The 27,517-nt window shown below is 41.8% G+C and overlaps 1 protein-coding gene across 1 annotated transcript; it reads left to right on the plus strand.

The window, feature by feature from the left end:
* Positions 1–320: 320 nt before the first annotated feature.
* On the plus strand, positions 321–27,049 carry LOC135292111 (signal-induced proliferation-associated 1-like protein 3). The gene is made up of 11 exons (XM_064406344.1): positions 321–424; positions 1,907–2,016; positions 4,882–4,982; positions 9,179–9,438; positions 10,555–10,620; positions 13,737–13,884; positions 16,045–16,267; positions 18,231–18,328; positions 21,106–21,211; positions 22,068–22,152; positions 23,868–27,049. Exons 4-9 carry the CDS (start codon positions 9,395–9,397, stop codon positions 21,133–21,135), a joined length of 609 nt encoding a protein of 202 aa, XP_064262414.1. The 5' UTR covers positions 321–424; positions 1,907–2,016; positions 4,882–4,982; positions 9,179–9,394; the 3' UTR covers positions 21,136–21,211; positions 22,068–22,152; positions 23,868–27,049.
* The last annotated feature ends 468 nt before the right edge of the window (positions 27,050–27,517 follow it).

Below are 27,517 nucleotides of genomic sequence, written 5' to 3' on the forward strand. Positions count from 1 at the left end.
TTTTCCTCATTTTATTCCCATTTTCCCCCATTTTTTCCCCCATTTTAATCCATTTTTTCCCCAATTTTTCCCAATTTCCCCCCATATTTTTCCCCATTTTCTCCCAATTTTCCCAATTTCCCCCATTTTTTCCCCATTTTCCCCCATTTTAATCCAAATTTTTCCCAATTTTTTCCCCAATTTTCCCCATTTGATTCCCATTTAATTCCCATTTTTCCCCATTTTCCCCCATATTTCCCTAATTTCTCCCCCCATTTTACTCCAATTTTTTCCCATTTTTCCCCATTTTTCCCCATTTTTCCCAATTTCCCCATTTTCCCCCCCATTTCCCCTCCAGGCCGCTCAGTTTCCCGGACTCTCCCCTCTCGGGCTCCGCGTTCCGGGCGCCCTCCGGCAGCTTCTCCGGCAGGGGGGGCACAGAGAGGTGGGGAAATGGGGGGGAAAATGGGGGAAATTGGGAAAAATGGGGAAATTGGGGAGAAAATGGGGAGAAAATAGGAAAATTGGGGGAAAAAATGGGGAAAACGGGGGGGGGGGAAATGGGGAAAAATGGGGAAAAATTGGGGGGAAAAATGGGGGGAAATGGGGAAAATTGGGGAAAAATGAGGGGAAATTGGGAAAAATGGGAAAAATGGGGGGAAATTGGGGGGAAATTGGGGGGAAAATAGGAAAATTGGGGGAAAAAATGGGGGAAATTGGGGAAAATGGGGAATAAAATGAGGGAAAATGGGGAAATATGGGGGGAAATGGGGAAAAATGGGGGGAAAATGGGAAAAATGGGGAAATTGGGGGGAAAATGGGGAAAAATGGGGGGAATTGGGGAGAAAATAGGAAAATTGGGGGAAAAAAGGGGGGAAATGGGAAAAATGGGGGGAAATGGGGAAAAATTCGGGGGAAAAATGGGGGGAAATGGGGGAAATGGGGGAAATTGGGGAAAAATGAGGGGAAATTGGGAAAAATGGGAAAAATGGGAAAAAATGGGGGGAAAATGAGGGGAAAATAGGAAAATGGGGGAAAAAATGGGAAAAAATGGGGGAAATTGGGGAAAATGGGGAATAAAATGAGGGAAAAATGGGGGAAATTGGGGGGAAAATGGGAAAAATTGGGGAAAATGGGGAAAATGGGGGGAAAATAGGGAAAAATTGGGGAAAAAATGGGGAAAACTTGAGGGAAAATAATGGGAAAAATTGGGGAAATTGGGGAATAAAATGGGTAAAAAATGGGGGGGAAGTGGGGAAATTGGGGAAAATGGGGGAAAAAATGCAAAAATGGGGAAAAAATGGGGGAAATTGGGGGGAAAAATTGGGGAAAATGGGAAAAAATAGGGAATAAAATGGGGAAAAATGGGGGAAAAATGGGGAAATATGGGGGAAAAATGGGGGAAATTGGGGAAAAATGGGAAAAAATGGGAAATGGGGAAAAATTTGGAACAAAATGGGGGAAATTAGGGAAAAAATGGGAAAAAGCAGGGGGGAAATGGGGGAAAAAAGGGAAAATTGGGGGAAAATAGGGAAAAAATGGGGAATAAAATGGGGAAAAAGGAAAATTGGGAAAAATGGGAGGAAAAATTGAGGAAAAAATGGGAAAAAATGGGGAAGGTTGGGGGAAAATTGGAAAAAATGGGGGAAAATGGGAAAATTGGGGAATAATTTGGAATAAAAGGGAAAAATATGGGGAAATATGGGGAAAAACAGGGAAAAAGGGAATAAAATGGGGAAAATTTAGGGGAAAAATGGAAAAATGGGGGAAAACTGGGAAAAATTGGGGGAAAATTGCGAAAAAAAGCGGAATAAAATGGGGGGAAATGGGGGAAAATTGGGAAAAAGTGGGGGAAATTGGGGAAAAAAGCAGAAATTTGGGATTTTCCCCGAGTCCAGCCCCAGAATTCCCAAATTTTTCCCTGCAGGGCCCCGAGGGGGGCGGAGCCACATCCCGGGAATTCTGGGAATTCCGGGAATTCCGGACACGCCGAGGCCGCCGGGACCGGACACGAGGGAGGCGCTGAGAGGCTCAAGGGTAACGAAAATCTGGGATTTGGCGGGAAAATCCGGGATTTGGCGGGAAAATCTGGGATTTTGGCGGGAAAATCCGGGATTTGGAGGGAAATTTTGGGGATTTGGAGGGAAATTTTTGGGATTTTGGCGGGAAATTTGGGAGTTTGGAAGGGAATTTTTTTGGGATTTGGGAGGGAAAGTCGGGGATTTGGCGGGAAAATTTGGGATTGGGGAATTCGGGGATTTGGCGGGAAATTTTGGGGATTTTGGCGAGAAATTTGGGAGTTTGGAAGGGAATTTTTTTGGGATTTGGGAGGGGAATTTGGGAATTTGGCGGGAAAATTTAGGATTGGGGAGGGGAATTTGGCGGGAAAATTGGAAGGGAAATTTGGGGATTTGGTGGGAAATTTGGGAATGGGGCAGAGGAAAAGGGGTGGGAATGGTGAGATGCCGATCCCAAACCCCAAACCCCAAAATTCCCAAACCCCAAACCCCAAACCCCAAATCCCAAACCCCAAAATTCCCAAACCCCAAACCCCAAACCCCCAAACCCCAAAATCCCAAATTCAAAACCCCCAAATTCCCAAAATCCCAAACCCCAAACCCCAAACCCCAAATTCCCAAACCCCAAATCCCCAAATCCCCCAAACTCCAAACCCCGAACCCCAAACCCCAAATCCCAAAGCCCCCAATTTAACTCCCAAAATCCCAAATCCCCAAACACCCAAACCCCAAAACCCCAAACCCCAAATTCCCAAATCCCCCAAACCCCAAACCCCAAATCCCCAAACCCCAAATCCCAAACCCCAAATGCCCAAAATCCCAAACCCCAAAATCCCAAATCCCAAACCCCAAACCCCAAACCCCAAATCCCCAAAACCCCAAACCCCAAATCCCAAACCCCAAACCCCAAACCCCAAATCCCAAACCCCAAACCCCAAAATCCCAAAAACCCCAAACCCCCAAACCCCAAACCCCAAATTCCCAAAATCCCAAAAACCCCAAAACCCCACTTTCAACTCCCAAACCCCAAACCCCAAATTCCCAAATACCCCATTTCAACTCCCAAATCCCCAAACACCCAAACCCTGAAATCCCAAACCCCAAACCCCAAAACCCCAACCCCCAAACCCCCAAATTCCCCAAACCCCAAATCCCCAAACCCCAAAATCCCAACCCCAAACCCCCAAAATCCCAAAAACCCCAAACCCCAAAACCCTCAAACCCCAAACCCCAAACCCCAACTCCGAAACCCCAAATCCCCAAACCCCAAATCCAAACCCCAAATCCCCCAAACCCCCAAATCCCCAAACCCCAAAATCCCAAATCCCCAATCCCAAACCCCAAATTCCCTAATCCCAAATTCCCTAATCCCAAAATCCCGTAGTCCCAAACCCCAAACCCCAAATCCCAAACCCAGAATCCCAAATCCCAAACACCCAAACGCCCAAAACCCCAAACCCCAAACCCCCAAAATCCCAAATCCCAACCCCAAAACCCCAAATCCCCAAAATCCCAAAATCCCCCACACCCCAAACCCCAAACCCCAAATTCCCCAAATCCCAAACTCCCAAACTCCCAAACCCCAAATTCCCAAACCCCAAACCCCAAATCCCAAAACCCCAAATCCCAAACCCCAAACCCCAACTCCCACACCCCCAAACCCCAAAACCCCAAACCCCAAAATCCCAAAACCCCAAACCCCAAATCCCAAACCCCAAATCCCCAAACCCCAAAATCCCAAAACCCCAATCACCCAAACCCCAAACCCCAAATCCCCAAATCCCAAACCCCAAATTCCCAAAATCCCAAAAACCCCAAACCCCAAATCCCAAACCCCCAAACCCCAAATTCCCAAACCCCAAACCCCAAATCCCCAAAATCCCCAAAATCCCCAAACCCCAAAATCCCAAATTCCCCAAACCCCCAAACCCCAACCCCAAACCCCAAAACCCAAATCCCAAAAACCCCAAACCCCAAAATCCCAAATTCCCAAAACCCCAAACCCCAAACCCCAAACCCCAAACCCCCAAAATCCCAAACCCCAAACCCCAATCCCCAACCCCCAAACCCCAAACCCAAACCCCAATCCCCCAAACCCCAATCCCCAAACCCCAAAATCCAATCACTCAAATCCCAAATCCCAATTCCCAAATCCCAATTCCCAAATCCCAAACCCCAAATTCCCAAAATCCCAAACCCCAAACTTCCCAAACCCCAAACCCCAAACCCCAAACCCCAAACCCCAAAATCCCAAACCCCAAACCCCAAAATCCCAAACCCCAAACCCCAAACCCCAAACCCCAAATCCCCAAACCCCAAACCCCAAATCCCCAAACCCCAAACCCCAAACTCCAAACCCCAAACCCCAAACCCCAAAACCCCAAATCCCAAATACCCAAAATCCCAAAAACTCCAAACCCCAAACCCCAAAATCTCCACACCCCAAACCCCAAACCCCAAATTCCCAAAATCCCAAATCCCCAAACCCCAAATTCCCAAAACCCCAAACCCCCAAAATCCCAAAACCCCAAACCCCCAAACCCCAAATTCCCAAAATCCCAAAAATCCCAAAACCCCAGTTTCAACTCCCAAATCCCCAAATCCCAAACCCCCAAACCCCAAACCCCAAACCCCAAATTCCCAAAATCCCAAAACCCCAAACCCCAAACCCCAAATCCCAAATCCCAAACCCCAAATCCCAAACACCCAAACCCCAAATTCCCTAATCCCAATTTCCCTAATCCCAAAATCCCGTAATCCCAAACCCCAAATCCCCAAATCCCAAACCCCAAAACCCCAAACCCCAAATCCCAAATTTCAACCCCCAAATCCCCAAACCCCAAATCCCAAACCCCAAAGCAGAAACCCCCCCCCTCCCCCGCAGAGCCGCTGTGGCACCTCCCGGCCCCGGCGCGGATCCCGGGGAAGCGCCCGGGGCGCCCCGAGCCCGGCCCCAGGGAGCCCCCGCAGCAGCGCCCGGCCAAGGTGAGAGACGGGAAAACTCCGGGAATTCCGGAGAAATTCCAGAAATTCCCAAAACATTCCTGGAGTTCCTGAAAAAATCCCCCCCAAAAAACCCCAAAAAACACCAAAATTCTCCAAAAAACCCCAAAAATTCCCCCCAAAATCCCCAGAAAATCCCCCAAAATCCCCCCAAAATCAACTAAAAATCTCCAAAAAGTCCCCCCAAAATTCCCCGAAAAATCCCTAAAAAAAAACTCCCAAAAAATCCTGGAATTCCCAAATGTATCCCAAAAAAGATTTCCTGGAATTCCTGAAAAAATCCCCCAAAAATTACCCGAAAATCCCCCCCAAAAAATCCTGGAATTCCCAAATGTATCCCAAAAAAATTTCCTGGAATTCTCGAAAAAATTCCTCCAAAAATTCCACAAAAAAAATCCCCAAAATTCCCCCCAAAAAACCCCGGAATTCTTCAAAAACGCCGCTCTGAGCCCGGCCCCAGGGAGCCCCCGCAGCAGCGCCCGGCCAAGGTGAGAGACGGAAACATTCCTGGAATTCCGGAGAAATTCCAGGATTCCCAAAAAATTCCTGGAGTTCCTGAAAAAATCCCCCCCAAAAAAAGCCCCAAAAAGCCCCAAAATCCCCAATAAAACCCCTGGAATTCCCAAAGAATCCCGCTCTGAGCCCGGCCCCAAGGAGTCCCTGAAGTGTGAGAGACGGGAAAATTCCTGGAATTCCGGAGAAATTCCAGGATTCCCCAAAAAATTCCTGGAATTCCTGAAGAAATCCCCCCCAAAACCCACCAAAATTCCCCCAAAAAACCCCAAAATTCCCCAAAAAATCCCCCAAAATCCCCCCAAAACCCCCAAAATTCCCCAAAAAATCCCTAAAAAAAACCTCCCAAAAAATTCCTGGAATTCCCAAATGTATCCCAAAAAAATTTCCAAAATTCCTGAAAAAATTCGCCCCCCAAAAATCCCAGAATTGTTAAAAAATCCCGGCCCGAGCCCACCCAAGGTGAGAGACGGAACCTTCCAGAACAAATCCCGGAATTCCGGAGAAATTCCAGGATTCCCAAAAAATTCCTGGAGTTACTGAAAAAATCCCCCCCAAAAAAGCCCCAAATCCCACCAAAATTCCTCAAAAAAACCCCCAAAGCTGCCAAAAAAAGCCCCCAAAAATCAAGTAAAAATCCCTAAAAAATCCCCCCCAAAAAATCCTGGAATTCCCAAATGTATCCCAAAAAAATTTCCTGGAATTCTCAAAAAAATCCCCCCAAAAATTCCACAAAAAAAACCCCCAAAATTCCCCCCAAAAAACCCCGGAATTCTTCAAAAACGCCGCTCTGAGCCCGGCCCCAGGGAGCCCCCGCAGCGCCTGGCCAAGGTGAGAGATGGAAAAATTCCTGGAATTCCAGAAAAATTCCAGGATTCCCCAAAAATTCCTGGATTTCCTGAAAAAATCCCCCCCAAATTCCCCCAAAAACCCCAAAATTCCCCCAAAAATCCCCAGAAAATCCCCGCAAAATCAACTAAAATTCTCTAAAAAAATCCCCCCAAAATCCCCCCAAACATCAAGTAAAAATCCCTAAAAAAATTCCCCCAAAAATTCCTGGAATTCCCAAATGTATGCCAAAAAAATTTCCAAAATTCCTGAAAAACTTCGCCCCCCAAAAATCCCCCAAAAATCCCAGAATTGTTAAAAAATCCCGGCCCGAGCCCGGCCAAGGTGAGAGACGGAACCTTCCAGAAAAAAATCCCGGAATTCCGGAGAAATTCCAGGATTCCCAAAAAATTCCTGGAATTACTGAAAAAATCCCCCCCAAAAAAGCCCAAAAACCACCAAAATTCCACTAAAAAATTTCTGAAATTCCCCAAAAATTACAAAAAAAATTCCCCTAAAAATTCCCCAAAAATTCCTGGAATTTGTGGGAAAAAAAATCCCAGAATTCCCAAAAATATCTCCCAAAAAATCCCCAAAAAACCCCTGCATTTCCCAAAAATTCCCCAAAAAAATTCCAGAATTCCCAAAGAAATCCTCCCCAAAATTTCCCCAAAAAAACCCAAAAAACTTCCAAAATTCCCTAAAAATCCCCCCAAAAAGAGTCCCCAAAATGTCCCCAAAAAATCCTGGAATTCCCAAAAAAAATCCCCCAAAAATTCCCAAAAAATCACCCCAAAAATTATGAAAAAAATCCCTAAAAAATCCCCTCAGAAAACCCCCAAAATTTAAAAAAAAATAAAAATATCCCCCAAAATCTCCAAAAAATCCCCCAAAAAAAAAAAATAAGAAACCCCACAAAAAATCCCCCCAAAACCCAAAAAATTCTCCAAAAAATCCCCAAAAAATCCCCAAAAATCCCCAAAATTCCCCCAAAAATCCTGGAATTCACAAATGCATTTAAGAAATAATTCCTGGTATTCCTGAAAAAATCCCCCCCTGAAAAGCCCCAAAATTCCCCCAAAAATCCCCCAAAATCAAGTAAAAATCCCTAAAAAAAACTCCCAAAAAAATCTTGGAATTCCCAAATGTATCCCAGAAAAATTTGCCTGGAATTCCCAAAAAAATCCCCCAAAAATTCCCAAAAAATCACCCCAAAAATTATCAAAAATTTCCCCCCAAAAACCCCCAAAATCCACTCAAAAATCCCCAAAATTCCCCAAAATTAAAAAAATCCCCAAAAATGCCCTAAAAATCCCCTCCAAAAATTACCCAAAAAAATCTTGAAATTCCCAAATATATTTCAAAAAAATTCCTGGAATTCCCAAAAAAAATCCCCCCCAAAAACCCAAAATCCACCTCAAAATTCCTAAAAAAATCCCTAAAAATGACCCCAAAAATTCCAAAAAAAAACCCCCAAACCCCCCAAAAAAGTCCTCAAAAATTGCCCAAAAAATCCGGAAATTCCCAAATGTATCCCCCCAAAAAAATTCCTGGAATTCCTGAAAAATCCCCCCCAAAAATCCCTAAAATTTTCCCCAAAAAATGTCCTCAAAAATTCCCGAAAAAATCCAAAAAAATCCCCAAAAAATCTCAAAAAATCCTTAAAAATCCCCAAAAATCACCCAAAAACCGCGGGAATTTTTGGGATCTGGAATTCCCAAACCCTCTGGGATTGCTAAAATCCCCAAATTTCCCAAAATTCCCAAAAAAATTCCCATTTTTTCCCCTCAGGATCCTCCCCCCCACGCCGCTCGCCACCGTCCCCCAAAAAAATCCCCTGGAATTCCCTAAAAAAATAAAAAAAAAATCCCCAAAAAATTTTAAAAAGGCCCAAAAATGACCAAAAAAAATCCCCAAAAAATCCTCCAAAAAAGAATCCAAAATTTCCAAAAAATTGGCAAAAATCTGCAAAAAATCTCCCAAAAAAAAATCCCCAAAAATACGCAAAAAAATCCTTCCAAAATTTCCAAAAAATTCATGATAAATCCCCAAAAAATGTAAATAAATTTTCAAAAAAATCCCCGAAAATTCTCCAAAAAATCCCCAAAATTTCCTGGAATTCTGAAAAAAAATCCCTGAAAATCCATAAAAAAATCCCCAAAAAATCCCCAAAAAATCTGCAATAAATCCCAAAAAATCCTGAAAAAATCCCCAAAACCCAGGAATTTCAGGGTTTTTTGGGATCCTGATTTCCAGGGATTCCCAAAATCCCCAAATTTCCCAAAATTCCCCAAAAAATTCCCATTTTTTTCCCTCAGGACGCTCCTGCCCCTCTGCTCGCTCCCCCAAAAAAATCTCCTGGAATTCCCTAAAAAATCCAAAAAAATTCCCCAAAAATTTTTTTAAAAGGCCCAAAAATCTCCCAAAAATGACAAAAAATCCCCAAAAAATCCTCCAAAAAAAGAATCCAAAAATTCCCAAAATTTGGCAAAAATCTGCAAAAAATCTCCAAAAAAAAATCCCCCAAAATTCACAAAAAAAAACCCCCAAAATTTCCAAAAAATTCATGAAAAATCCCCAAAAATGTAAATAAATTTTCAAAAAAATCCCCAGAAAATTCTCCAAAAAATCCCCAAAATTTCCTGGAATTCTGAAAAAAAAATCCCTGAAAATCCATAAAAAATCCCCCAAAAAATCTGCAAAAAATCCCTAAAAATCCAGAAAAAATCCCCCAAACCCCCCCAAACCCGGGGAATTTTGGGATCCTAATTTCCCGGGATTCCCAAACTTCCCAAATTTCCCAAAATCGCTGATTTTTCCCCCATTTTTCCCCTCAGGATCCTCCCCCCCCGCGCCGCTCGCCGCCGTCCAGCTCGGCCTCCAGCGACCCCGACGAGAGCCCCCGAGCCCCCAGAACGCCCCAAAATCCCCAAAATTCCCCAAATCCCCCGAACCCCCCGAACCCCCAAAATCCCCCAAATCCCCAAAACCCCCAAAATCCCCCAAATCCCGCCCGGAATTCCCGAAATTCCCAAAAATCCCCCAAGGAGCCCATGGCGACGGCGCCCCCTGCTGGACGCAAGGCCGGGAGTGACAGGTGGGAAATCCCCAAATTTTGGATTAAATTCCCAAATTTTAGTTAAAATTTCCAGGTTTTGATGAAATTCCCAATTTTTTTTTTGTTAAAATTCCCAGGTTTTCCGTTAAAATTCCAATTTTTTTGTTATAATTCCTGATTTTTTAAGTTGAAATTCCCAAATTTTTTGGAAAAATTCTCAACTTCTGGATAAAATTCCCAGGTTTTAGTTCAGATTCCCAAGTTTTAGTTAAAATTCTCAGTTTCTGATGAAATTCCCAATTTTTTTTTGGTTAAAATTCCCATTTTTTCAGTTAAAATTCCAATTTTTTTTGTTATAATTCCCAATTTTTAAAGTTGAAATTCCCAAATTTTTGGGAAAAATTCTCAAATTCTGGATAAAATTCCCAAGTTTTAGTTCAGATTCCCAAATTCTGGTTAAAATTCTCAGGTTTTGATGAAATTCCCCAATTTTTTTGGTTAAAATTCCCAGGTTTTCCATGAAAATTCCATTTTTTTGTTAAAATTCCCAATTTTTTAAGTTGAAATTCCCACATTTTGGGGGGAAAATCCCAACTTTTGATTAAAATTCCCAGTTTTGGGTTAAAATTCCCAGGTTTTTTTAATAAAATTCCCAATTTTTGGGTTAAAATTCCCCTTTTATTGTTAAAAACTCCCAATTTTTGGGTTAAAATTTGAATTTTTTAAATTTAAAATTCCCATTTTTTGGGTTAAAATTCCCTTTTTTATTAAAAACTCCCAATTTTTTGGTTATAATCTGAATTTTTTATTATAAATTCCTTTTTTTTGTTAAAATTCCCATTTTTTGGCTTAAAAATCCATTTTTTTTGTTTAAAATCCCCTTTTTTATTAAAAACTCCCAACTTTTTTTGTTAAAATTTGAATTTTTTTTTGTTAAAATGTGAGTTTTTTAATTGAAAATTCCCATTTTTTGGCTTAAAAAAATCCAATTTTTTGGCTTAAAATCCCCTTTTTTAATTAAAAAACCCCATTTTTTGGTTAAAATTTGGATTTTTTTTGTTAAAATTGGATTTTTTTTTTGTTAAAATGTGAGTTTTTTAATTGAAAATGGTCAATTTTGGGGGGAAAAGTGCGGATTTTGTTGTTTTTCCCCAGGGCGGCTCCGAGCGCGGCCCCGAAAATCCCCGGGAGAGGCCGAGAGGGGAACGGCGAGCTCGGCAGGTGGGGGGGGGGGGACAAAATGGGGGAAAACACCGGGAAAATGGGAAAAATGGGGAAAAAACGGGGAAAAAAAGGGGAAAAATGGGGAAAAAATTAGGGAGAAAATGGGATAAAAAATGGGGAAATAAAGAGAAAAAATGGGGTAAAACTTGGGGAAAATGGGAGAAAAATGGGGGGAAAATGGGGGGAAAAATGGGGGAAAAAGGAAAAAAATGAGAAAAATAAAGGAAAAATAGGGAAAAATATGGGGAAAAGGGGGGGAATGGGGGAAATGGGGGGAAAATGGCAAAAAACAGGGGAAAAATGGGGGAAAATGGGGGGAAAATGGGGGGAAAATGGGGGGAAAATGGGAAAAATGGGGGAAAAACCAGGAAAAATGGGAAAAAATTGGGGGAAAATGGGGAAAAAACAGGGAAAAAATGGGAAAAAAAAGGGAAAAAATGGGGAAAAAAAGGGAAAAAATGGGGAAAAAATGGGGAAAAGAGGGGGGAAATGGGGAAAAAATTAGGGAGAAAATGGGATAAAAAATGGGGAAATAAAGAGAAAAAATGGGGTAAAAATTGGGGAAAATGGGAGAAAAATGGGGGGAAAATGGGAAAAATGGGGGAAAAACCAGGGAAAATGGGAAAAAATTGGGGGAAAATGGGGGAAATTTGGGGGAAAATGGGGGAAAAAAGGAAAAAAATGAGAAAAATAAAGGAAAAATAGGGAAAAATATGGGGAAAAGGGGGGAAAATGGGGGAAAATGGCAAAAAAAATGGGGGGAAAATGGGGGGAAAAATGGGGGAAAAACCAGGAAAAATGGGAAAAAATTGGGGAAAAATGGGGAAAAAACAGGGAAAAAATGGGAAAAAAAAAGGGAAAAAATGGGGAAAAAAAGGGAAAAAATGGGGAAAAAATGGGGAAAAGAGGGGGGAAATGGGGAAAAAATTAGGGAGAAAATGGGATAAAAAATGGGGAAATAAAGAGAAAAAATGGGGTAATAATTGGGGAAAATGGGAGAAAAAATGGGGGGAAAATGGGAAAAATGGGGGAAAAACCAGGGAAAATGGGAAAAAATTGGGGGAAAATGGGGAAAAAACAGGGAAAAAATGGGAAAAAAAAGGGAAAAAATGGGAAAAAATGGGAAAAAATGGGGAAAAGAGGGGGGAAATGGGGAAAAAATTAGGGAGAAAATGGGATAAAAAATGGGGAAATAAAGAGAAAAAATGGGGTAAAAATTGGGGAAAATGGGAGAAAAATGGGGGGAAAATGGGAAAAATGGGGGAAAACCAGGGAAAATGGGAAAAAATTGGGGGAAAATGGGGGGAAAAATGGGGGAAAAAAGGAAAAAAATGAGAAAAATAAAGGAAAAATAGGGAAAAATATGGGGAAAAGGGGGGGAAATGGGGGAAAATGGGGGGAAAATGGGGGGAAATGGGGGGAAAATGGCAAAAAAAATGGGGGAAAATGGGAAAAATGGGGGAAAAATGGAGGAAAAATGGGAAAAAATGGGGGAAAATGTGAAAAAAATTGGGGAAAAATGGGGGAAAATGGGGGGAAAATGGGAAAAATACCAGGAAAAATGGGAAAAAATTGGGGGAAAATGGGAAAAAACAGGGAAAAAATGGGGGAAAATGGGAAAAAAATGGGGGAAAAATGGGAAAAAATGGGGGAAAATGGGGAAAATAAAGGGAAAAATGGGGGGAAAATGGGGGGAAAAGCGGGGAAAATGGAAAAAAATGGGAATAAATTGGGGGAAATGGGGGATATAAAGGAAAAGATGGGATAAAAATGGGGGGAAAATGAGAAAAATTAAGGAAACGATGAGGTAAAAATTAGAAAAATGGGGGAAAATGGGAAGAGAAATGGGCTAAAAATGGGGGAAATAAAGGGAAAAAAGGGGAATAAATTGGGGGAAAATGGGGAAAATGGGGGAAAATGGGGGAAAATGGCAAAAAAAATGGGGGGAAAAGGGAAAAAAATGGGAAAAATGGGGTGAAAATAGGATAAAAATGGGGGAAATGGGGAATAAATTGCGGAAAAAATGGGATGAAAATGGGGAAAATGGGGAAAAATTGGAAATAAATTAGGGAGAAAATTGGGAACAATTGGGGGAAAATTGGGGGAAAATGGGAAATAAATTAGGGAAAAAATGGGGTGAAAATGGGGGAAACTTCTGGGGGATTTTTTTGGTTTTTTTCCCAAGATTTCTTTGGGATTTCCATGGAATTTTTAGAATTTCCGGAATGTTCTGTGCCCAGGCAGGTGAACGTGTTCGGGCAGCCACGACTCCAGGATTTGTGGCATTTTTTAGGATTTTTACGGATTTTAATGAATTTGAATGGGATTTTTTGAGTTTTTATGGGATTTTTGGGGAATTTTCCCAGGATTTTGGGGTTTTTTCCCAGATTTCCATGGAATTTCTGGAATTTCTTGTCCCCAGGCAGGTGAACGAGTTCGGGCAGCCACGACTCCAGAATATGGGGCAATTTAATGGGATTTTATTGAATTTTAATGAATTTGAATGGGATTTTTTGGAATTTTTTGTATTTTTTCCAAGATTTTTTTGGGATTTCCATGGAATTTCTGGAATGTTCTGTCCCCAGGCAGGTGAACGTGTTCGGGCAACCTCGACTCCAGGAACTGATGATTTTTATGGGATTTTATTGAATTTTATCGAATTTTAATGAATTTGAATGGGATTTTTTGGGAATTTTTGGTATTTTTTCCAAGATTTTTTTGGGATTTCCATGGAATTTCTGGAATGTTCTGTCCGCAGGCAGGTGACCGTGTTTGGGCAGCCACAACTCCAGGAACTGATGATTTTAATGGGATTTTATTGAATTTTATTGAATTTTAATGAATTTGAATGGGATTTTTTGAGTTTTTATGGGATTTTATTGGGATTTTTTGGGAATTTTTCCAGGATTTTGATGGAATTTCCGGAATGTTCTGTCCCTAGGCAGGTGAACGTGTTCAGGCAACGACAACTCCAGCAACCGATGACTTTAATGGGATTTTATTGAATTTTAATGAATTTGAATGGGATTTTTGGGGAATTTTTGGTATTTTTTCCAGGATTTTGGGGTTTTTTCCCAGATTTCCATGGAATTTCTGGAATTTCTTGTCCGCAGGCAGGTGAACGTGTTCGGGCAGCCGCGGCTCCGGGCGTCGCTGCGGGATCTCCGCTCCCCCCGGCGCGTCCCCAAATCCTCCATCGAGGACGACCTCAAACGCCTCATCCTGATGGACAACTCCTGCCCCGAGCCCGAGCCCGCCCCGGTGAGCCCAAATTCCCAAATTTCCCAACATTCCCAACATTCTAAAATTTAAAATGCAAAAAATCCCGAGGTTTTAGGTCAAAAAATGGAAAAAATCCGAATTTTTTAGCCCAAAAATTGAATTTTTAGCCCTAAAAATGGCCAAAAATCAAATTTTTTAGCCCTAAAAATGGCCAAAATGTCAATTTTTTTCCCTAAAATTCCCAAATTTCCTGAAATTCACAAACCCTGAAATGAAAAAATTCTGATTTTTCCCCCCAAATTGCATCAATTGTCCCAATTTCTGACATTCCTGATGGACAACTCCTGCCCTGAGCCCGCCCCGGTGAGAGCAAATTCCCAAATTTCCCAACATTCCCAAAATTCTAAAATTTAAAATGCAGAAAATCCCGAGGTTTTAGGTCAAAAAATGGAAAAAATCCGAATTTTTTAGCCCAAAAATTGAATTTTTAGCCCTAAAAATGGCCAAAAATCTGATTTTTTTCCCTAAAATTCCTAAATTTCCCAACATTCTAAAATTTAAAATTAAAAAATTCCTGAGGTTTTAGGTCAGAAAATGGAAAAAATTAGAATTTTTTGGCAAAAAAATGACCAAAAATTGAATTTTTTAGCCCCAAAAATGGCCAAAATCTCAATTTTTTCCCTAAAATTCCCAAATTTCCTAAAATTCAAAATGCAAAAATTCCTGAGGTTTTAGGTCAAAAAAGGGGAAAAATTGATTTTTTAGGCAAAAAAATCGAATTTTTTAGCCCTAAAAATGGTCAAAAATCTCATTTATTTCTCTAAAATTTCCTGAAATTCCCAAATTTTCCAACATTCTAAAGTTTAAAATGCAAAAAATCCCAAGGTTTTAGGTTAAAAAATGGCAAAAAAAATCACATTTTTTAGGCAAAAAATTGAATTTTTTCAGACCTTAAAATGGTCAAAATCTCAATTTTTCCCTAAAATTCCCAAATTTCCTGAAATTCCTGAAATTCTCAAATTTCCAAACACTAAAATGCAAAAATTCCTGAGGTTTTAGGTCAAAAAATGGCAAAAAAATTTGAATTTTTAGCCCTAAAAATGGCCAAAATTCGAATTTTTTAGTCCTAAAAGTGATCAAAATCTCAATTTCTTCCCCTAAAATTCCCAAATTTCCCACCATTCTAAAATTTAAAATGCAAAAATTCCCAAGGTTTTAGGTCATAAAATGGCAAAAAATTGAATTTTTTAGACCTAAAAATGGTCAAAATTTCAGTTTTTTCCCTAAAATTCACAAATTTCCTGAAATTCTCAAATTTCCCAAAATTCTAAAGTTTAAAATGCAACAATTTCCCCCCTAATTTTTCCCATTTCCCTCTCATTTTTCTCCTATTTTTTTCCCATTTCCCCCAATTTCCCCATTTTTAATGATTTTTTCCCATTTCCCCCCTAATTTTTCCCCCATTTTCCTCCTAATTTTTCCCCTAATTTTCCCCATTTTTAATGATTTTTCCCCATTTCCCCTCTCATTTTTCCCCTCATTTTCCCCATTTTAAATTATTTTTTCCCATTTTTTTCCCATTATTTCCCCATTTTTAACGATTTTCCCCCATTTTTCCCATTTTCCCTCAATTTTTCTATTTTTTCCTATTTTTCCCTCATTATTTCCCCCTCATTTTTCCCTAATTTTCCCCATTTTTAATGATTTTTCCCCATTTTCCCTCTAATTTTCCCATTTTAAATTATTTTTTCCCATTTTCCCTATTTTCCCCTAATTTTTCTCCCAATTTTCCCCAGTGTAATGATTTTCCCCCTAATTTTCCCATTTTTTCCCTAATTTTCCCCATTTTTAATGATTTTTTTCCCATTTTCCCCCTAATTTTCCCCCATTTTTCCGCCTTTTCCCCCCAATTTTCCCCATTCCCCCCCAATTTTCCCATTTTTCCCTCATTTTTCCCATTTTCCCCCTAATTTTTCCCTTTTTTTCCCTCATTTTCCCTTTCCCCCATTTTTAATGACTTTTTTCCCATTTCCCCCCAATTTTCCCCCTCATTTTTCCCATTTCCCCCCAATTTCCCCCAATTTTCCCCATTTTTCCCTCATTTTTAATGATTTTTCCCAATTTTTCCCCTCATTTCCCCCCATTTTCCCCATTTTTAACCATTTTTCCCGTTTTCCCCGTTTTTCGCCCCATTTCCAGCCTCTCCACCGGACGCTGTCTGACGAGAGCCTCTGCGGGGGGCGGCGCCGCAGCCCCCACAACTCCCAAAATTCCCAAAATTCCCAAAATTCCCCAAATTCCCAAAACTCCCAAAACGCCCAAAGTGCCCCAAATTGCCCAAATTTGGTGAATTTTGGGGATTTTGGGAGCCGGGCGGAGGCGCTGCCGGGGAGCAGCCGCAACACGCTGCCCGCCAGGAGGGGTGCGTTTGGGGGGAAATCCTGGGATTTTGGGAAAATTGGGGGAATTTGGGGATTTTGGGGATTTTATGGGGAATTTGGGGAATTTTTGGGGGAATTTGGGGAATTTTGGGAATTTTTAGGGGTTTTATTTGGAATTTTGGGGGATTTTTTGGGGATTTTTGGGCGATTTTGGGGAAATTTGGGGATTTTGGGGACTTTGGGGGATTTTATTGGGAATTTTGGAGGGGTTTGGAGGGATTTTTGGGGAATTTTGGAGGTTTATTTGAATTTTGGGGGATTTTTGGGGGATTTTTTGGGGAATTTTGGGGGAAATTTGGGGATTCTTGGGGGGATTTTGGGGGAAATTTTGGGATTTTGGGGAAAATTTGGGGATTTTGGGGGATTTTATTGGGAATTTTGGGTTTTTTTTGAATTTTTGGGGAATTTTTTTGAATTTTGGGGGATTTTTTGGGAGACTTTTTTTGAATTTGGGGGTTTTTTGGAATTTGGGGGGATTTTTGGGGGAATTTGGGGGGATTTTGGGGGGAAATTTGGGGATTTGGGGGTTTTATTTTTGGAATTTTGGGGGATTTTTTTGGGATTTTTGGGTGATTTTGGGGGGAATTTTGGGAATTTTGGGGAAAATTGGAGATTTTTGGGGGAAATTTGGGGATTTTGGGGGATTTTTAGGGGTTTTATTTGGAATTTTGGGGGATTTTCTGGGGATTTTTTGGGATTTTTTGGCGCTTTTTTAAATTTGGGGGAAATTTGGGGATTTTGGGGGTTTTATTGGGAATTTTGGAGGGTTTTTTAGAATTTTGGGGGATATTTGGGAATTTGGGGGGAATTTTGGGGATTTTTGGGGAATTTTAGGGGAATTGGGGATTTTGGGGGATTTTATTGGGAATTTTTGGGGGGGTTTTTTGAGTTTTTGGGGGATTTTTTGGGGAATTTTTTTGGATTTTGGGGGAAATTTGGGAATTTTTGGGAAAGAAATGGGAATTTTTGGGAAATTTAGGGATTTGGAGGAATTTATTGGGAATTTTTGGGGGGGTTTTGGGATTTTTTGGGGTTTTTTTGGGGAGAATTTGGGGATATTTTGGGAAAAAATGGGGGGATTTTTAGGAAATTTTGGGGATTTTGAGGATTTTTGGGAATTTTTGGGATTTTGTTTTGATTTTTGGGGGGTTTTTGAGGAATTTTGGAGAATTTTTGGGAATTTTCCAGGGCCTTTGGGGGGGATTTTGGGGAATTTTTTGGATTTTTTTTTTTAATTTTGGGGTGGAATTTTTGGGATTTGTCAATTTGGGAGAAATTTGGGTTGGAAAATCGGGATTTCGGGATGGATTTTGAGTGGAAAATTGGCATTTTGGGCTGAAAAATGGGATTTTTTTGGGATTTCAGCTGGGATTTTTTGGGGAATTCTTGGGAATTTTTGGGATTTGTCAATTTGGGAGAATTTTGGGTTGGAAAATCGTGATTTTGGGTGTGATTTTGAGTGAAAAAATGTGATTTTGGGCTGAAAAACGGGATTTTTGACGCATTTTAACTGGGATTTTTTGGGGAATTGCTGGGGAATTTTGGGAATTTTTGGGATTTGGGGAAATTTTTGGGATTGATGGAATTGGAAGGGAAATCTGGGTTGGAAAATTGGGATTTTGGGTGCGATTTTGAGTGCAAAAATGGGATTTTGGGCTGAAAAATGAGATTTTTTTTGGGATTTCAGCCCAGTTTTGGGGGGATTTTTTTGGGAATTGCTGGGAAATTTTGGGAATTTTTGGGATTTGGGGATTTTGGGGGAAATTTGGGTTGGAAAATCGGGATTTTGAGTTAAAAAATGAGATTTTGGGCTGAAAAACAGGATTTTGGGCTGGAAAATGGGAATTTTTTGGGGATTTCAGCCCAATTTTTGGGGGATTTTTTTGGGAATTGCTGGGAAATTTTGGGACTTTTTGGGAATGTTGGGAATTTTCACTCCCCCAGGCCCGGCGGCGCGGCTGGAGCCGGGGGCTGATGCCGCTGCCCGACGCCGCCCGCGCTCGAGTGGGCGACGCTCGTCAGCGCCGCCAAGGCCTACGAAGGTGAGAGGGGAAATTTGGGGATTTTTGGGAGAATTTGGGGAATTTTGGGGGATTTTGGAGATTTTGAGGGATTTTTGGGGTAATTTTGTGGAGGTTCTAGGGGGATTTAGGGGGGATTTGGGGTGATTCTGGATCGCTTTGGGGGTGATTTTGGGGATTTTTTGGGGTAATTTTGGGGGGAGTTGGGTAATTTTAGCGATTTTTGGGGGATTTTGGGGTTAATTTTGGGTGGGTTTGGGTTGATTTTGGCATGATTTGGGGTAATTTGGGGGATTTTGGTGTTAATTTTGGGGTGGTTTGGGGAATTTTTGGGTAACTTTGGAGTGGTTTTGGGGGAGCGTTGAGATTTTGGGGCTGATTTTGGGGATTTTTTGGTGATTTTGGGTTGGTTTTGGGAGAATTTGGGGAATTTTGGGGGATTTTGGAGATTTTGGGGAGATTTTGAGGGATTTTTGGGGGATTTTGGATTGTTTTGGGGGAATTTTTGGGTAATTTTGGGGATTTTGGGGTGGTTTTAGGGGGTTTTGGGATAATTTGGGGGAGGTTTTGGGTTTTTTTTGGGCGGTTTTCGGTTGATTTTGGGACTTTTTAAATTTTTTTTGAATTTGGGGTCATTTTGGGCTGGTTTTGGGGAATTTTGGGGGAATTTTTGGTGTATCTTTGTGATAATTTTGGGCTGGTTTTGGGGGATTTTTTGGGATATTTTTGGGCTGGTTTTGGGATATATTTTCGATATTTTCGGGACAATTTTGGGGTGATTTGAGGGGAATTCTTGGGATATTTTTCAGATAATTTTAGGCTGATTTTGGGGCAGTTTTCGGGCAGGTTTTGGGGTGATTTTGGGCTATTTGGGGTCAGTTTTTGGGCTGGTTTTGGGGTGATTCTGGAGAAATTTTTGTGATAATTTTGGGCTGATTTTGGGGAGATTTTGGGTCAGTTTTTAGACTGATTTTGGGCTGATTTTGCAATAATTTTGGGGTGATTTTAGGCTGATTTGGGGGCAGTTTTTGGGCTGGTTTTGTGGTGATTTGGGTCAGTTTTTGGGCTGATTTTGGGCTGGTTTTGGGGCTATTTGGGGTCAGCTTTGGGCTGATTTTGTGACAATTTTGGGGCAGTTTGGGGTCAGTTTTCGGGCTGATTTTGGGCTATTTTGGGTCAGTTTTTGGGCTGGTTTTGGGGTCAGTTTTTGGGCTGATTTGGGCTGATTTGGGGTTGGTTTTTGGGCTGCTTTTGCGCTATTTGGGGTGGGTTTTGGGGCTGATTTTGGGGTCAGTTTTTGGGGTGATTTTGGGCTGTTTGGGGTCAGTTTTTGGGGTGATTTTGGGGCTATTTTTTAGATTTTTTTTTATAATTTTGGGCTGGTTTTGGGAAAATTTTGGGCTGATTTGGGCCGGTTTTGGGGCAGTTTGGGGTCAGTTTTTGGGCTGATTTTGGGGTGATTTGGGGTCAGTTTTTGGGCTGATTTCGGGGCTATTTTTTAGATATTTTTTGGATAATTTCGGGCTGGTTTTGGGGCAGTTTGAGGTCAGTTTTTGGGCTGATCTTGGGGCTATTTTTTAGATATTTTTGGGCTGATTTGGGCTGGATTTGGGGTCGGTTTTTGGGCTGCTTTTGCGCTATTTGGGGTGGGTTTTAGGGCTGATTTTGGGGGGATTTTGGGGTCAGTTTTTGGGCTGGTTTTGGGCTATTTTGGGTCAGTTTTCGGGCAGTTTCTGGGGCTATTTTTTAGATATTTTTTGGATAATTTGGGGCTGGTTTTGGGATAATTTTGGGCTGTTTTTGGGCTATTTCAGGTCAGTTTTTGGGCTGATTTTGGGGCTATTTTTGGGCTGATTTTGGGCTATTTTTGGGCTGATTTTGGGGCAGTTTGGGGTCGGTTTTTGGGGTTATTTTGGGGCAGTTTGGGGTCAGTTTTCGGGCTGATTTTGGGGTGATTTGGGGTCACTTTTTGGGCTATTTTGGGTCAGGTTTTGGGCTGATTTTCGGGCGATTTTGGGTCAGATTTTGGTCTGGTTTTGGGGCTGATTTTCAGCTATTTGGGGTCAGGTTTTGGGCTGGTTTTGGGCTATTTTCGGGCAGTTTCTGGGGCTATTTTTTAGATATTTTTTGGATAATTTCGGGCTGGTTTTGGGCTATTTGGGGTTGGATTTTGGGTTGATTTTGGGGCGATTTTGGGTCAGTTTTTGGGCTGGTTTTGTGATAATTTTGGGCTGATTTTGGGCTATTTCGGGTCAGTTTTTGGGGTGATTTTGGGGCTATTTTTTAGATATTTTTTGGATAATTTCAGGCTGGTTTTGGGGCAGTTTGGGGATATTTTTTTAGATATTTTTTGGATTATTTTGGCCTGGTTTTGGGAAATTTTTGGGCTGCCTTTGGGGCAGTTTGGGGTCAGTTTTTGGGGTGATTTGGGGATAATTTTGGGGTGATTTGGGGTCAGTTTGCGGGCTGATTTCAGCCTGCTTTTGGGCTGATTTTGGGCTATTTTGGGGTCAGTTTTTGGGCTGATTTTGGGATATTTTTGGGGCTATTTTTTAGATTTTTTTGGATAATTTCGGGCTGGTTTTGGGCTATTTGGGGTTGGGTTTTGGGTTGATTTTGGGCTATTTTGGGTCAGTTTTCGGCTGATTTTGGGCGGATTTTGGGGCTATTTGGGGTCAATTCTTGGGCTGGTTTTGGGATAATTGTGGGCTGATTTCGGGCTGATTTTGGGGCAGTTTGGGGTCGGGTTTTGGGCTGATTTTGGGTGATTTTGGGCTGCCTTTGGCCGTTTGGAGCAGTGCAGCGCGCCGTGTCGCTGTTCTCGCTGAGCGACCCCGCCCTGAGCCCGGAGCCGCCCCCCGCCCCTCCCCCACCCCCGCGCGCCGCGCCCCTCCCCCCGCTCAGGTACCGGGAGTGGGGGGGGGGGGGGGGGGAAATCCCAAATTGGGGGGGAAAAGGGAAATTTGGGGGGAAAAAATGTGAATTTTGGGGGAAAAAAGGGAAATTTGGGGGGAAAAATCCGAAATTTGGGGGGAAAAATTGTGAATTTTGGGGGAAAAAAGGGAAATTTGGGGGGGAAAAATCGAAATTTTGGTGGAAAAAGGGAAATTTGGGAGAAAAAAATGTGAATTTTGGGGGGGAAAAGGGAATTTTGGGGGGAAAATCTGAAATTTGGGGGGAAAAGGGGGAAATTTGGAGGGAAAATTTGTGAATTTTGGGGGAAAAAATCCGAAATTTGGGGGGGGAAAAGGGGAATTTTGGGGGGAAAAAGGGGAATTTTGGGGGGAAAAAGGGGAATTTTGGGGGGGAAAAGGGAAATTTGGGGGCGAGATCCCAAATTTGGGTGGGGAAAAAGGGAAATTTGGGAGAAAAAGTTGTGCATTTTGGGGGAAAAATCCCAAATTTGGGGGGAAAAGAGGGAATTTTGGGGGGAAAATCCGAAATTTGGGGGGGGAAATTGTAAATTTTGGGGGAAAATGGGAAAAATTGGGAGGAAAAAATCAAAAATTGGGGGGAAAAAGGGAAATTTGGGGGGAAAACGGGAATTTTAGGGGTGGAAAAAGGGAAATTTGGGGGAAAATTTGAATTTTGGGTAGGAAAAATTGAGAATTTGGATCAAAAATCAGAAATTTTTGGGGGTTAAAAAAGTATTTTGGGGAAAATTGAATTTTTTTGGGATTGATTTTTCTGGGCCATTTTTGGGCTTTTTCCCTGTTCATTTTTTCCCATTTTTGCCGTTTCCAACCCCAAATTGCCCCAGCCCCTCCCCGGCCCCCCTGGATCTGCCAGGAAAGGTTTCCCAGCTGGAGGCGATGCTGAAGCAGCTCCACAGCGACCTGGAGAAGGTGAGAGCGCCCAAAATTCACTTATTCCCCCCAAAATTCCCTTTTTTCCCCCCAAAATTCCCTCCAAAATGCAATTATTCCCTCAAAAAAGGACTTTTTCCCTAAAAAAATGCCATTATTCCCTCAAAAAATGCCATTATTCCCTAAAAAAATGACTTTTTTTCCCAAAAAAAAGACTTTTTTCCCTAAAAAATGACTTTTTTACCTAAAAAAAGAGACTTTTTTCCCTAAAAAAATGCCATTATTTCCTAGAAAAATTACTTTTTTCCCCCAAAAAATGACTTTTTTCCCTAAAAAATGACTTTTTCCCCCAAAAAATTACTTTATTCCCTAAAAACATGACTTTTTCCCCTAAAAAAATGCCATTATTCCCTAAAAAATGACTTTTTTCTCTAAAAAAAACTTCTTTCCCTAAAAAAATGAGTTTTTTCCCAAGACTTTTTTCCTAAAAAAATGACTTTTTCCCCTTAAAAAATTACTTTTTCCCCTAAAAAAACCCGACTTTTTTCCCTAAAAAATGCCATTATTCCCTAAAAAAATGACTTTTTCCCCTAAAAATGACTTTTTTCCCAAAAAAATTTTTTTCCTTAAAAGAAAATGACTTTTTCCCCTAAAAAAAATTTCTTTTGTCCCTAAAAAACCTGACTTTTTTCCTAAAAAAATGACTTTTCCCCAAAAAAAATCACTTTTTCCCCTAAAAAGACTTTTTCCCAAAAAACCGACTTTTTACCCTAAAAAAATGCCATTATTCACAAAAAAATTTACTTTTTTCCCTAAAAAAATGACTTTTCCCCTAAAAAATTACTTTTTCCCCTAAAAAATGACTTTTTTCCCAAAAAAATGACTTTTTTCCTTAAAAGAAAATGACTTTTTTCCCCTAAAAAAATTTCTTTTTTCCCTAAAAAACCCGACTTTTTTCCTAAAAAAATGACTTTTCCCCGAAAAAAAATCACTTTTTCCCCTAAAAACTTTTTCCCAAAAAAACCGACTTTTTCCCCTAAAAAAATGCCATTATTCACAAAAAAATTTACATTTTTCCCTAAAAAAATGACTTTTTCCCTAAAAAATTATTTATTTCCTAAAAACATGACTTTTTCCCCTAAAAAAAACGACTTCTTCTCCTAAAAAATGCCATTATGCCCTAAAAGATGACTTTTTTCCCTAAAAAAATGATTTTGCTAAAAAAATGCCATTATTCCCTAAAAAAATGACTTTTTCCCCGAAAAAATGACCTTTTTCCCAAAAAAACCAACTTTTTCCCTAAAAAGAACTTTTTTCCCATAAAAAAATGCCATTATTCCCTAAAAAAGGTCTTTTTCCCATAAAAAAATGGCTTTTTTTGCAAAAAAATGACTTTTTTTCCCCCAAAAACTGACATTTTTCCCTAAAGCTTTTTCCCTAAAAAAAGACTTTTTCCCCTAAAAAAACCCGACTTTTTCCCCCTAAAAAAATGCCATTATTCCCTACAAAATGCCATTATTCCCTAAAAAAAAAACCTTTTTTCCCTAAAAAATGATTTTTTTACCCAAAAAAATAACTTTTTCCCAAAAACAATGCCATTTTCCTATAAAAAAAGTCTTTTTTCCCTAAAAAAATTACTTTTTTTTCCTAGAAAATGATCATTATTCCCTAAAAATTCCTATTACTCCTCCAAAAATTCCCATTTTTTTCCTATATAATTACCATTAATCCCTAAAAATTCCGTTTCCCCCCAGGAGAAGCAGGACAAGGTGTTCCTGCAGGCCGAGGTGGCCAACCTGCGGCAGAACAACCGGCGCCTGCAGCAGGAGTCGAGCTCGGCCGCGCGGCAGCTGCGGCGCTTCGCCCGCATCTTCTCGGGGGCGGCGGAGCACCACGAGCCCTGAGGAGATCCAACGGGATGGATCCCATCAGGAACTTCTCCAGAGCTTCTGAGCACCACGAGCCCTGAGGAGATCCAACGGGATGGATCCCATCAGGAACTTCTCCAGAACTTCTGAGCACCACGAGCCCTGAGGAGATCCACTGGGACTTAGTGGGATCTACTGGGATGGATCCCATCAGGAACTTCTCCAGAGCTTCTGAGCACCACGAGCCCTGAGGAGATGCAACGGGATGGAGAAATCCCCTGGAATTGTGGTGGATCCCATCAGGAACTTCTCCAGAACTTCTGAGCACCAGGAGATCTGACTTGGACTTACTGGGATGGAGAAATCCTCTGGAATTGTGGTGGGATGGATCCCATCAGGATGTTCTCAGGAGCTTCTGAGCACCAGGAACCCTCACTGGGATCTACTGGGATGGAGAAATCCTCTGGAACTGGGATGGATCCCATCAGGAACTTCTCCAGAGCTTCTGAGCACCAGGAGACCTGACTGGGACTTACTGGGACAGAGAAATCTCCTGGAATTGTGGTGGATCCCATCAGGATCTTCTCAGGAGCTTTGGAGTACCAGGAACCATGACTGGAACCCACTGGGACATAGAAATCCTCTGGAATTGTGGAACCCATCAGGATGTTCTCCAGAACTTCTGAGCACCAGGAACCCTCTCTGGGATCTACTGGGACTTACTGGGATGGAGAAATTTTCTGGAATTGTGGTGGATCCCATCAGGATCTTCTCGGGAGCTTCTGAGCACCAGGAGCTCAAACTGGGATCCACTGGGACAGAGAAATCTCCTGGAATTGTGGTGGATCCCATCAGGATCTTCTCAGGAGCTTCTGAGCACCACGAACCCTGAGGAGATCCAACTGGGACTTACTGGGATCTACTGGGATGGAGAAGTTCTCTGGAACTGGGATGGATCCATCAGGATCTTCTCCAGAACTTCTGAGCACCAGGAACCGTGACTGGGATCTACTGGGACTTACTGGGACAAAGAAATCCTCTGGAATTGTGGTGGATCCCATCAGGAACTTCTCGGGAGCTGCTGAGCACGAGGAACCACGAGAGGATCCAACTGGGACTCAATGGGACGAAGAAATCCACTGGAACTGGGATGGATCCCATCAGGATCTTCTCCAGAGCTTCTGAGCACCACGAATCCTGAGGAGATCCACTGGGATCTACTGGGACAGATAAATCCTCTGGAATGGTGGTGGATCCCATCAGGAACTTCTCAGGAGCTTCTGAGCACCACGAACCGTGATGGGATCTACTGGGACTCAATGGGATCCAACTGGGACCTACTGGGATAGAGAAATCCTCTGGAATTGTGGTGGATCCCATCAGGATGTTCTCCAGAGCTTCTGAGCACCATGAACCGTGACTGAGATCTACTGGGACTTACTAGGATGGATCCCATCAGGATCTTCTCAGGAGCTTTGGAGCACCAGGAGACCCCATTGGGATCCACTGGGACCTACTGGGACGGAGAAATCCTCTGGAACTGGGATGGATCCCATCAGGAACTTCTCCAGAGCTTCTGAGCACCACAAACCCTGAGGAGATCCACTGGGATGGAGAAGTCCATTGGAACTGGGATGGATCCCATCAGGAACTTCTCAGGAGCTTTGGAGCACCAGCAGACTCCACCGGGATCCAGAATTTTCTTCCTGGGACGGAAAAATCAGATCTGAGACCTCCCCTGCAGAGCCAGAACATTCCAGAAGGATCCAGAACCTTCCAGAAGGATCCAGAACCTTCCATGGAATTCCAGAACCTTCCATACGGGACCAAGACCCTTCCTGAGGATCCAGAACGTTCCAAGGATCTCCAGAACCTTCCAGAAGCTTCCACAGGGAACCGAGATGCTTCCTGTGGGTCCAGAACATTCCATGGGGATCCAAGATCTTCCTGGTGGGATCCAGAACATTCCTGAGGGACACAAGAACATCCCTGTGCTTCCAGAACCTTCCATGGAATTCCAGAACCTTCCAAAAGGGACCAAGATTCTTCCTGAGGATCCAGAACCTTCCATGGAATTCCAGAACCTTCCATATGGGACCAAGACCCTTCCTGAGGATCCAGAACATTCCAAGGATCTCCAGAACGTTCTCCATGGATCCAAAACATTCCGTGGAATTCCAGAACCTTCCACGCGGGCCCAGGAATTCCAAAACTCTTCCAGAACTTTCTGCGCTGATCCAGAACCTCCCCAGTGGGTCCCGGACTCCTCCTACAGGTCCAGAACTTTCCACGGGGTTCCAGAACCTTCCGTGCAGGACTCGGAACATTCCAGAAGCTTCCACAGCGATCCGAGGACCTCCCTAGGGATCCAGAACTTTCCAGAACTTTTCATGGAATTCCAGAACTTCCAGAACCTTCCATGGGATTCCAGAAATCCCAGAACTTCCCATGGGATTCCAGAACTTCCAGAACATTCTGCGGAATTTCAGAATTTCCAGAACGTTCCACAGAATTCCAGAACTTCCAGGTGCTTCCACGGGGATCCAGAACATTCCACGGAATTCCAGAACTTTCCATGGGATTCCAAAAATCCCAGAACTTTTAATGGAATTCCAGAACTTCCCACGGAATTCAAAACTTCCGGAACTTCTGGGGGATCCAAAACTTTCCAGAACTTACCGTGGAATTCCAGAACTTTCCAGACATTTCCAGACGCTTCCAGAGGGATCCAGAAATTCCAGAACTTTCCCCGGAATTAAAAACTTCCAGAACTTTCCGGGGGGATCCAAAACCTTATAGAACTTACCATGGAATTTCAGAACTTTCCATGGAATTCCAGAACTTTCCGGACATTTCCAGGTGCTTCCAGAGGGATCCAGAAATTCCAGAACTTCCCACGGAATTCCGGAACTTTCCACGGAATTCCAGAACCTTCCAGAGGGTCCCAGGCCCCTCCCCCCCCCGGGAAAGGGGGAGGGGCCTCTCCAAAGGCAATAAGAGCCCCTCCCCCCTCGTTAGGGGAGGGCTCCAATCTTTAATTAATAATAATAATAATTAATGAGGATGAATTAATTAATAATAATTAAGGAGCTTCCAGGCGTGGCAATCCAGGCACTTTGATCCCTAAAAATTCCTAAAAAATTCCCAAAAATTTCCTAAAAATCCTTAAAAATTCCCAAAATTCCTTAAAAATTGCTAAAATTCCCTAAAAAATTCCTAAAAATTCCTTAAAAATTCCTAAAAATTCCTAAAAAATGCCCTAAAAATTCCCTAAAAAAAATTCCTAAAATTTCCTTAAAAATTCCTAAAAAATCCCTAAAAATTTCCTAAAAAAATCCCTAAAAAATTCCTAAAAAATCCCTAAAAATTTCCTAAAAAAATCCCTAAAAAATTCCTAAAATTTCCCTAAAAATTTCCTTAAAACTCCCCAAAAAAATCCCAAAAATTTCCTAAAAAATTCCTTAGAATTTCCTAAAATTTTCCTTTAAAAATCCTTAAAAATTCTTAAAATTTCCTAAAAATTTCCTTTAAAAATT

The sequence above is a fragment of the Passer domesticus genome, unplaced genomic scaffold (assembly GCF_036417665.1).
Source record: "Passer domesticus isolate bPasDom1 unplaced genomic scaffold, bPasDom1.hap1 HAP1_SCAFFOLD_208, whole genome shotgun sequence".
NCBI lineage: Eukaryota > Metazoa > Chordata > Aves > Passeriformes > Passeridae > Passer > Passer domesticus.